Genomic DNA, 12,625 nt, shown 5'->3' with positions numbered 1-12,625 from the left:
ATTTAGTTACTATAGGCTAGTAGACAAGGAAAAGCTTGACGATGTGGATATATTGCGTGTATATTTAATGCCTACTATATAGTGTCTAAGCTAATCCAACCGCAGTCGCAATTAATTTATAAGGTAGATAATTTAATCGAATTTATTAAAGAGAAGGGTATAGAAAATGTTAAGGATTGGATACTAGCTAGTGGTTAGGTCAGGTTACTAGTAACATATATATTTAAATTAAATCTTCGCGCTTAAAAGTCTTCTTACCTAAATAAGGTACTATGCTCGTTCTTATTGCTATAAAAGGCGTTTTTGGTATAGGGAAAGAACTACTTATCGGAAAGTCTTATATTCCCACATTTTACAGATATTGGCGTAATCTTGGCTTTTACTCTAATATATAAACGGGACGGACTAATAAAGCCTTAATTAAGCTACCCGCTTCTAGTGTTAAGTAAGCTTTTTAGGCTATCTAGGTCTTAGTAGAAATTTAAGCATATAGTAGTTTTTCTATTAATTGATTAATTGGGCAGGGCTTGGTTATCTAGATGCTACGCATAGCATATACTAGTAAAAGGTGAGTATAGTATAAATTTCGGTTACTAAGCGGAAATATAAAATAAGAAGAGGGCGTAGTGAGTATGCCTACGGGACAAAAGGCGCCGGTGGCCTATTGTAGGTATAGAGGCATATATCTCGCATGTTAAGGCTTATATAGAATTTCTAGTAATAGATAAACGTCTCTTAATTCCCAAACAACCAGCTTAACCCCCCTATAGCTTTAATTTTAAGGGCGTGTCTTTACAATTACCTAGAAATTCTTATATTAGCCTTAGTCTTTAGAGTGGATAGTTAACTTACCGCAGTTCTTATTAAGCCGGTATTCGCTAGAATAGAGTGTTAGCTATATATAATATAATAATAGTTTTCCTTATATTGCAACCACATTTACTAGGCATCTTTTTTACGTCTCTTAGTACTTTATATACTAAGCTCTTACTATATATTAAAGATAAGTACACTTATAGTAAACCTGGGTATAATTATTTATAGTATAATAGTAAAATAGAGAAGTAGGATATTGTGATAAAATGGGCCGCTATACTTTAATAAGAGGACTATAAAACAGTATATACATAAACCAATTGCAAGATCTATTAGTATAAAATAGGCAGGTGTATAATAGACAGTTAAAGTCTATAAAGGCTGCTTAAGAATAGTAGCTATAGCATTAACTAGGGTTACCCTATAGAATCCGCACTATATATTATTAAAGATTAAGGGAAAGGCTAGGAGGAACTAAAAAGAGTAGATGTAAAAGGGTGCACTAGAAGACAGCGTTAGAGTTAACTATACTATATTTCCGCCAACATATTATTATTAATAGCAATTCTCCGCCTTGCATAGTTGGTATTAAGGTAATCTTTCGCTTTGCAGCCTCTAGCTCTCCGGCTCTTAAAACTATTACTACCTTCTATTAAACGGAAGATTAAAAATGGGAGCTATATCTTATTAATTAAGGCTAGAGCCTCTATATAGCTACTGAGATACTTCTTTAGATTTGTTATACATCTAGAAATCGATAATTAGGCTCTCTTACCCATCCACCTCTATAATTAAAATCGTTATAACTTAAGCACTTTGGCTTCCAGAAGTTATATATTTCTTTAGTAGATAATACACTACTACTATAAATTCCACCTTAATGCTTTTTAGGTGCGTAGATAACTGGCTATATAGGGATATAGTAAAGTTCCTAAATAATAAAAAGTTAGCAATAATTATTATCGATAATTTTATATAACTTTCATGTCTATATAGTAAGCTCTAGGGATATTTTATGCATTCTAAGCTTATAAAAAGGACTTACATTCCATTTGCACTTTTCCTCGCAATTATACTATTTTCCCCAGCCAAGCCATTCCATAGTTAAGGTAGTCTCTATATAAAAAAACTTAATTTCTTCTAGCAAATTAATGCTAGACTCTATAGATTAAAGGGCTCTATAATCTATAGCACCCTTAAGCAAATTAGTAGTATACGTTCCACTCTACTTAAATAATTTCCACTTAGTAGTATAAAGTCTAAGCATAACCTTACGTATAGATTCTTTAATAAGCATTTTAAATTCTCCTAGAGTATCTGGATTAATATACTTAGTATAAGTGGTAACGCACTACATTATCGTCCGGTCTATAATTAAACTTAAGGAAAGATTAGTAATTAAAGGATATTAAAAATAAGGGTAAAGAACCGCGTGGCTTAATTTATAAACTTTGGTTAGGATAGCGCTTATTTTACTAAAGGATTAAGCTCTTTATTAAAGGGTCGTATATATTTCCTTTATACGGCTATAGTAATAATCTATAATCACTTCCGTTAAAGCTTATTAATCGATTCTAGAATATAGCAAGCGTTTTAGGCTAGGTGTATTTACCTTAGCGGTTATATATTTTAACTAAGTTTGTACTATTCTTACATCTACCTTACTAATATTTAGAAGGCGATGTCCTTAGCGAAGACCCCGGCCGTTTTAGTATATATTATAACCGAAAATGCCCCTATAATAAGATCCGCTTAAACTACAAAGCTAAGGATTATAAAAAGTTACCATTCTACAAAGATCCAGTCTAACTCTTTTTTTTATTGTACTACCTCTAGCACCGCTAGATTGGCCGTAATGCTAAGTACTGCTTTTAACCTATTTTTATAAATTCTATACTATAAACAGATTGCTATATCTAAGTGGCGGAGTTCTATGCGGATCTTAAGGTAGTAAGGGGTCTTTCTCCCTCCGCTAGTTTCTAGGAACTATAATATTGCTAGTAATAATCTCCTACACCCCGGAATCTAAATAGTCGCAAAGCATAACTTTAAATCCCACATTTATCCTTATAACTCTATCAATTCCAAGATCCTTTATAAGGTTATATAGTTAATAAGCCCTAAGCGTTTCATTATATACATAGTTGTACCTAGGGTTAAAGGGTATATAGAGTCCTAAGACTGCCATCTAGGAGTTAAGGGATCCTATAGTAGTGAGTAAGGCTAATTGGCCATTAAAGTAGATTACTCTTAGTGGTTTTCTTATAACTATAGTATAAAGTACCGTAGTACTAACAGAGCCATAGATACCGATAGACATTTCGCTATATACTTTATTATTAAAGAAGCCTTTTTGCTTTAGCTTAGCTAATTTTAAATAGGGGTAAAATAACTCTAAAGTATATTAACTTACGCGTTAAAGGTAAAAAATGTTAGTTTTTTAAGTATACTAGACTATACTTTCGCATAATATAGTTAAGTATTTAGCGATATAGTCGCAGTAATAATAGAGTGACCGTTTAGTGCAAAGGTACTAGGCTATTACTTTAGGAGAAAGTAAACGGAGTTAAATATAAATAATGCAGTAGTTTTATAATTTTTGACAAAGTATAAACTATAGAAAGGCCGCATCTATTTATTCTCTCTTTTATATTCTTTAGTATTTAAGCGCCGAAAGCTATAAATACTATAAAAAAATAAAGTTAGTAGTAGAATTCCTAGCAGAACTCGTTAAATACGGCTTTGCCGTAGCTGGCGTTTAAATTAAGCCTAATTTCTCTCGTAGTATAACAATGGGTTTAGTATACTTTAGGGAGACTTTAAGCCGGAATCAGCTATAAAGGAAAAAGCACTTAATAATAATATTAATTAAATTATAATAAGAGGAGATTATTGGTCTTACTAGGCCTTAAGAACGAAAATAAATAGGTATAAAGGTAGTTATAAATTCCTACGGGTGATATAGGGAGTTAGAATAAGGTGGAGGAGGGCAATATAGCAAACTAGTATCGAGTGGTATTAATTTAACGCTTTGGGACAGAATACCCACTTTATATTAGTTCTTCGCCCGCCTTATCCTAGCCATTTATTACTTATTCCCGCTCTTTACAGGATTTTAAGGTAGCTTATATAGTGTTTTAAGTTCACCTAACTCCTCTACTACTATATACCTGTTATACCTTCTAATATCCGCAATTATATCTCCGCGAAGAGTTTTAAAAGTGGTAACGTTGTATATATTATAGCCCAGTATTCCACCCCTATTAATAATAGAATTGCCTATATATTAGTAAACGAAACTTACCAACTATAAAACTAGGTTGCTTAATTTAACTAATATTTTCGTTTAGGTTTCCGGAAGGCGATGCCCAGATTGTCTTAAAAAGGGTAAAATAGTTTAGGTAATCCTAAGAAAAGACTATCCTTAGTACAGTACCCTAGTAAACCAGTTATACTATTTAGTAAAAAGCCTTTTTTAGTAATATCTGTAGAAGAAAGCTAGCAGATAGAGTGCTAAAAAAGGGGCTTTTACTAGTGTGTAAGTAGCAAGCATTCTCTTAATATGGTCTTAATTTTGACTTAATAGAGGCTACTATATAGGATATTTCTAGTTGGCTACCTTAGGTCGGATAAACGCGTCTAATTAGGGAACTCTTACCTAATACTGTAGAGGTTAGGGATAAAGAGCAAAAGTATTTCGGACTTAGCTGGCTCTAAGGCAGGGTTTCTTAAAGCAGTAAACGCAGCGTTAATTGTTACATAGTGTTGTAGATTATCTCGTTACGCCAAGATCAGTAATGCTATCCCCGCTTTAAAAACGGCTTTTATATATAAGGCTGCCTAGGGATTCTCTACCCTAGCGCGTAGTAATGCATTTTATAAACTTAAAACGGCGATACCTTATAAATGCTGTAAATGTTATAATTGGTGTACGTAGATAAAAGGAAGCCCTTAACGTAGGCGCTTTTACGTATAAAGCTGGCGTATATACCTTTGAAATAATAATTACGCATTAAGTAGGCGTCACTAGGGGATAAGGTTTTATTTAAGCATTTAAGGCAAGTCGCGGTAAAAATAGTTACTATATTAAAAGGAAAATAAATCCTTATAATAAGGCTTGGCTATATCACTACTTACTTTAGGAGATAATAATTTATTTAAGCGCTTATATTAATGATCGCTTTAGGCGTATATTCTCATATATCCACCACCTATATCCTGCTCTTTAAACAGTTTTAACCTAACTTACTACTTATATGTCTCTTATAGGATTATACTATAGATGCCGTTCCTTAGGTTAATTAGTTAATTAGCTTAATTCCCCTTAAGGTTTTTGACTTTCTAGGTTGAAATTTAACTAAGGAATTCCGCACTAATTATAAGAAAATTTTAAACTAACTAGCAATCTTTTTAAGGGCTTTAGGCATACGCTAGTTTATAACATCCCTATCTACTTTAGGTATTTAATTAAGCCTTAGCTGCTAGTTTATACGTTCTCTAACTGCCGCTATCTTAAATAAAGGGATATTACTCTATTTACGCTACTAATAGATAATATTTCTAGCTTCGTCCTTTGTAAAATTCTACTAATCTTTATTAATAACCGTATTTAAGCTGGTCTTATCTATACTTGCTAGGAACTTTCTTTATTAGTTTAGGTTATATTATATATATTGCCGTACGTTCTCCGACTTATTATTAGCATTAAGACCTATAATATATAGTGGCGTTATAAAAGGGGAATATTGGTAAAACCCCCAGGACTAATGTATTTGTAGTGGAAGTGGGGTTCGCCACACGCTATTGGACTTTCTTAGCTTAATATAGGACTACCCCTATAAAAAGTCCTACTGCCTTCCCTAAGTCGCACTAGCTAGATTATCTATGTGGTTTATATAGTCTATATAGTTTATATAGTTTATATAGTCCGTACTAGGACCTCTTAGGTAAAGCTACTTGTTTTATAGGGGTTGGGATTGTCTGCGTTAGTCTGTATAGTCTATATAGTCTATATAGTCCGTATAGTTTATATAGTCTGCGTAGTCCGTATAGTCCAGAGGGTCCATATTAGACCTCTTGGCTAAACGCCACCCTTTTAAGTCCCTATAGCTAATCTTTATCGCAAATACCGTTAGCCAGTTTTATATTGCTAGTAGTTAATCAAAACAAGATATAACCCTAGCTCGGCTCCGCCTAGTATACTTATAATAGGTTCTGTTGTTTAGGTAGTCCGTATAGCCTATATTAAACCTCTTAACTAAACGCCCCTTTTTTATATCTCCCTATAGCTAATATCTTGTCTATATCGTATTTACGAAGAGCATTTTACCAGATATATTCACTAAGTGCGTCCTTTAGATATTGGGCTTCGCATTCCCAGTATTTAGGCTAAGTAATCTCCCTTTACTATTTAATACACATCCTATAATATTAATACTATATATAAGCTTATATCTTATCTCTTTTTTACACTAAGCTAACTATGTAGATATGGCATCCCGGTAACTATAATATATTCGCTAAATTTAATCGGCCCCCTTTAGGGGTTAAGCGGCTAGTTCTAGGGACTAGGATCTAATACGGACAGAACTGCTTCTCTAGGGGTTAAACCTTTAATTACACCCTCTTTGTAAATACAGATCTCTAACACAAAGGATGGCCCTCTCTAGATAATTATATAGTAGCTATTAAAGTTTACTCTAGGCCCTTGCCTTATTTACGCTTAACTAGTCCTTATATTATCTAAATTAAGGGTCCCGTGGATAAAGGCCTTAATATAGTGGATGTTATTCTTCCTATAGAGGGAAATAATAATTTCTTCTTGCTTATTAAAGGGAAAGCGGTTAGGTAGGCCAAAAGCAACTCTTTTTCTTATAGGACGTACCTTATTAAACCCACTACCTATAAGAAGCTCCTAACCCTTAACCATTTCTTTAAAGAGCTTAGTAATGAAGATTTACTTACCTATTTCCATTTACTAAATAGTCTTATAGTGGAAAAGTGCTAAGGGTTAGTAAGAGATTTGTTTTAAGTAAGATCTCTATCCTCTATAACAAAATATAAGCTATATAAACACCCCGTATATTTCTAAAATTAAACCTTAATCGTCTGTCTATGCTTAATTACTTTAGGTGCTTTTATCTATAATCTTCCTAGGATTTATTAGCCAGTAGGGATCCAGAGCTCCTTTAATGCTTTTTATAACACCAATTGTCTCCAATCTAAGCTCTTTTAAGAGAGATTCTTTCTTCCCTAATCTAATTCCATATTTACTAGTGTAAGTACCTTCTATCTCTAAAGCTTAATTAACTATGTCATTAATGCATTTCTCTATAGCAGCGCGCTCCTTAATATTTTTACTATTATAGAGGATACTTTTATGGAAATTGCCGTCTCTAATATGGCCTAGTATACTTGCCATAAGTCCTAGATCGTCCATCTCTTTCTTAAAAACCTTTTATATTTTATAAGTATAGTTCTAAATTATAAAATAAAGGTAACTAAATCTTACCAATAATATTAGGGAGCCTTAAAAGTGGTACTATAACGTCTATAGACTAGACCTCTATTCCCTCCTTATTATAAAGCGCTAATATACTCTATAGAGACTCTTTTCTTACTAACTAAAGAGTTTTTTATTCTTCCGCGTTAATAGCAAATTCAAAGTTACCACTTTTGTGTGTCTTAGCAATTGACTTTACTAGCTTAATATTTTCTTAGATTTAACGCTATAGTTAATAGGGTTTAGATCTAGGGGAAACAAAGGATACAAAAGGGGGTTTTACCGCATACCCCCGCTTTAGTGCCCGAAAATCTATAATATAGCATTAGCTTTCGCCAAGCGAATTATAAATTAGTTAACTGACTTAAAAAACATAGTTAGGACCTCTTTCTATTTCTTTAGAGTAGAGCCAGATCTATTTATCATACTTATTTAAACTTTGTCTATAATCTCCATTGCAGCTATAGAAATGCCTACCCGCATAACCTTCGAGGCTGCCGCTACCGCATCGCGAATTATGGGAAATGTGACTATAGTAACGCTGGTTTCTTTAGGGATAACTGCAAGTTTAAGTGTAATCTCCGTAACTAAGCCTAGAGTCCCCTTAGATCCGATAAAGAGGTTTATTAAGTTATAACCTACGGCAGATTTACTATGGAGATCTTTAGCGAATATATTGCGGGAAAATTGCTTAGTAAGGCGCACCGTGGGCGTCAACGCGTCTTAACGATAGTCCCATCCGTAAGAATAACCATAAGGTTAATAACCCAATCCTTTATAGTTCTATACCGGACAGCATTAGTGCCACTATACAAATTCTAGATGTTAGAAAATACATTACACTTAATAAATAGGTCGAAGTGATAGCATACCTACAGCTTATTCCCACTATACTACTAATTCTAGCCTAAGAAAGGTTAATACATAGACCGCAATACCTGAGTTAGGCTTGCTGCGTAGCGGTAAGAATTAAACTTATAGTTAGGCTAGGATTAATAGGGAAGAAAAGCCCGGATTTCTTGGCCTTCCTATTAAGAGTTATCTAACGGACCCTAGGTTAGACAATAATATCTATACTAGGATATGCAAGTTAGCTATAGCGTTTATAGATTAAGATATAGGTAGCGCTCGCTTACTCGTCCGTATTTAAAGAAATTATTTTATCTATATTAGTAAAATTAATGCTTATACCCCCGTAAGGAGCGGAAAAATTAGCTTTTAAACTTAATCCACCCGAATAAGGAACTAAAAATAATAAATATCTGCTGTATAAAGCATTGAAATTTGCCAAGACTTACTTATTAGAACGTGGTATTTATGGTAGGTTTTTGCAATCTATAAGACCTCTTTAGTTAATTTTAAATACGCAATAGCAATAGGTAATTAATTAATGTTAATAGATAACCACTCAGAGTGACCGTGTATAAGGAGATTATTATTATCTATGCTAATAGCATCTTCCCTAAGCAGGTATCGCAGCTCATTAATGGCCTATAGGAAAAATTCAGCTTTAAAAATCTATGCACCTATTTATTTTAACGCATTACCTTCTCTATATCCCTTTTATTTGCATAACTAGGAACTATAAAGTTATGCCACGGCAATTAAAATCGCGAGCCCGCATTATTAGCTCTATAAAGGTAGGCAGAGGGCCCTATAAAGGCAGTAAGGAGAACCACTTTCCTAGCTGTCTAGAAGGGTTTCTGGCCAATTATCGGCTTTCCGTGCTAAGTCGCGGCAGATTAACTTTAAGTAACCCCCCGCTTTAAAGCGGAGGTTAAGAAACTTAGTAGGGACCTTATGGCGTGAAATATAATAGAGGACAAAATCTAGGTATAAAAGGGCGGCTTTAAGGTGGTAAAGGGTTTATATAAAGATGGGGTTTAGTAGTAGTAGCGGTAGTTATTACAAGCTATTATTATCGACGCTATAGCGGGTTTAAGAGAAGTATAAAGAACTAGTAGGCCACTAGGATCTATAAGGTATTTGTAATAAAGACCTACAATATAAGCGAAGAAGAGGGTTAAGTTATTTATGTCTATATATAACTAGCGTAATTTCGCAGTATATATAAAGCGGGGACGGAAAGTTTAGAACTAAGGTGGCCTTAAAGTACCCGCAGTTCCATTTTAAGGCAAACCAATTATTTACTAATAGTGCGACTTTCTCTTCGGCTAATACGCCAATTTTTTCGCTGGTAAAATGTTAGAAAGGCTGCTTAAAAGGCTATATATAAAGGATTAAAAGCAATTATAAGCCTACTACGGCTTACCTATTACAGTGACAACTTAGCATTAACTAAGGCTAGCTGCGATACCCTTAAGATCCGCAATACCAATAAAGCCTTTCACTAGGCTGGTTTAATCTATCTCTATCGCCAGATTTTAGGTAAACTAACTACAGATCCAGATATCTAGATAGCGGTAGGGGGGATTATTAGCGCCTTGTTTAATGTCCAGTAGGGAAGCTTAGCTAAAGCTTATTAGTTATTCCCTATAATTATAGCCGTTTATAATACGTAGAATCCGGTTTATTAAAATAAAATTATAAAGCGGTTGTAGAGTTTAGAGGGTTTTAGAATGGCATAGGTAAGGCAATTTATATTAAATATAACCAAATCTACTTATACTACAACGCGGGTTAATAGGGCTTATATATTAATAAAAAAAGTTTAGGATACTAGAAAACCCTAGGGGCGTTTATATTTAGTTAATAATATTATTAAGTTGCTATATAAGGCGTATTACTAGCCTATCTATCCATTTATTTTAGCACGTATTTTATATTAAAAATCTCCTATCTAGATAACGTAACGAGGCCGTTAAAGGCCAGTAGGCAAATAATAGTGGGGAGTTTTAACGTAGGGCCTAAAGGTCTTCCTGGTAGGTAGAAAGACTGGAACTTTTAATAAGGCGAAAAGCGAGACTACGGATCTAACTTAGATTCCCACTCTGAAATTGCCTTATTTATTTATTTGTTGTAATTTCTAAGTTTAGGGCTAATAGATTTGTAGAAACGTTTATAAGGCAGTTAAAGATTCTAATAAAGGGAGGCATATTATATATCTCTTTCCTTCCCTTCCCTACTACTAGCTATTAGCGTCGTAGGATTATAAGGCTCTTTTAAGACATATTTTAGCTTAAGAGCATTATACGCGTTATTTTTTTGCGCTAGTTATATTAATATTAATAAGGCTAAAAAGTATTCACTAGCTATAGAACTGAAAGCGGATAATTAATCTATATCCGTTATAAACCTGCCGGATAATATAATAGGGCTATATTAAGGCCCGCCTATAGTAATAAACCGTTTCCTATTATAAACTAGATGGCTATATCTAGTGTACTAGGTATTACCATATCGACTTACGCCTAGGACTTATATCTTAGGCAATTAATAAGCTGTGATAGAGACTTTAAGCCTCCTTTAATAAGATTGCGCCTTTATACCTAGGTAATATTATAACTTAAAAATACCTACGTTTCTTAAGCCCTTTCATCCTTTATTAAGAATTGAGAATTTTCTTAATGCTAGACAGATAGTTGACATAAATTAAGAATTTTATATAATCTCGACATAAAAGTAACTAATTTCTTCTTATTTACTAATCTGAGATAATATCTAATAGATAGAATAGACTTTTCTAAGTTTTATATGGTTCTCAATACGTCCGAAAATAGCACTCCAACTAATCTCACAAATCTCCCTTTAAATGTCCTTAATGCCTTCATTCTAAGATACAGTCTAATTTCAAAATTTATTCTAGATGTCTTCGGCTTTAATATTAGTATAGTAGTCTTAATCGGTCTCATTCTATTTACTATAGTAATATTAGCAACCTATATATAGAATAAAACTTTCTCTTTCTTTTCTTAGTTCTTTATATTATCGGTTTTTGTTAATAATAGAGATGATTTATTTAATAATATACTTTAGTGGATTGCAGAATAGCGCATATTGAAAATCTCTCGCTTAGTTAAAGCTGTTACGCGAGTAGGGACTATTTATAATGATAAAGGAAACAATAGCGATAACAAGGAGGCGCTTAACAAGAAGGGAATCTTTAATTTCGGAAAGTGGGCAGCTAAGCTACCACCCCGCTATAAGCCCTACTTTAGTAAATATAGGTTCTGGCATAATAGCCATCTATTTATCTTCGATCGCTTACGCTAAAAAAGACCTACTAGTCTATAGTCCCTAAATAGAGGCGATAAAGAACTTATTAAACTAAGATGCATTAAACGGTTAACAAAGCCTATTAAGAACCTACTTAGGTATATAAAATTATAGTCGCTTAAGAAGGAAAAAGCTATAACGGTTATTTGGCGGCTAGTAGGAAAGGATTATAAATATAGCGCTAGGTTATAGGACCGCGTCTTATTTAAACCTTTCCGTTTAATAGATACTATATTACTTAACTTTAAGTAAAAGACTAAAGTCGTGGAGGATATTAATAAATATCTCTATCTATTTAGCCCTTGCTAGTACGCTAACCGCGGTATCCTATATTATTGCGGTTACCTTTTCCACGGGCCTTCTAGAACTAGAAAAATATTACTCTCCTTTACCCTTACTAGGGTCTTTAGGCTAAACATATTTTATATTTCTTTGCTTAAACCTACTCTTACGGAATCTAACCTTAACCGGCTGTTTAATAACCTCCCTTACCGTTATATTGTTCTCTTAGAGGATATTAATACTATAGGTTTGCTAAGATATAAGGAGAGTAATAAAAATAAAGAAGAGGATAAGGCGGATTCTAAAGGAGGCAAAATAGTCTAAGAGTTAAATATTACCGACTTAGCTAAAGCGATTAAGTCCGTAAACCGTAATAATAAGTAGAACGATAATATAAAATAGGGTGTTTCGCTTTCTAGTCTGCTTAACGCCATTAATAGCGTCGCTACTTATAAAGGTAGAGTCCTTATTATAATAACAAATTACCTAAAGAGGTTAGATGAAGCCCTTATTTATTCTAGCAGAGTTAATATATAAGTTAAGTTTACGCTTGCGATACGTGACCAGATTTAAGACATCTTTATCTATATATACTTAAACGAGAATAATAAGGTCCCGAAGCGGCGCAGTAGGCTTAGTCTAATAAATGGCGTGCTTAAGCCTACTTTTAATAGTAGCCTTAATAGGTCGGCGAAGATAGTAAATGGGATTAATGGTATTAATAACACTAATAGCATTAATGAAATTAACGGAGTTAACGGAGTTAAGGGAGGGAAGTACTTAGCCTCTAGCGACCTGGCTATGGCCGGCACTATAAATCCTAAGAGGCTAAAGGCACTAGCTAAGACT

The 12,625-nt window shown here is 33.6% G+C and overlaps 1 protein-coding gene across 1 annotated transcript; it reads left to right on the top strand.

Moving 5' to 3' along the window:
- Positions 1-11,803: 11,803 nt before the first annotated feature.
- K441DRAFT_549983 (uncharacterized protein) lies at positions 11,804-12,100 on the top strand (the record flags this gene model as incomplete). The annotated part of the gene is made up of 1 exon (XM_067643035.1): positions 11,804-12,100. A coding segment is annotated over one exon (297 nt), but the record flags the coding sequence as incomplete, so codon positions are not given.
- Positions 12,101-12,625: the final 525 nt, after the last annotated feature.

This window comes from Cenococcum geophilum, assembly GCF_001692895.1.
Source record: "Cenococcum geophilum 1.58 unplaced genomic scaffold K441scaffold_11, whole genome shotgun sequence".
NCBI lineage: Eukaryota > Fungi > Ascomycota > Dothideomycetes > Gloniales > Gloniaceae > Cenococcum > Cenococcum geophilum.
The sequence above is the reverse complement of the archived record's forward strand: the minus strand, read 5'-3'. Positions and strand labels throughout refer to the sequence as shown.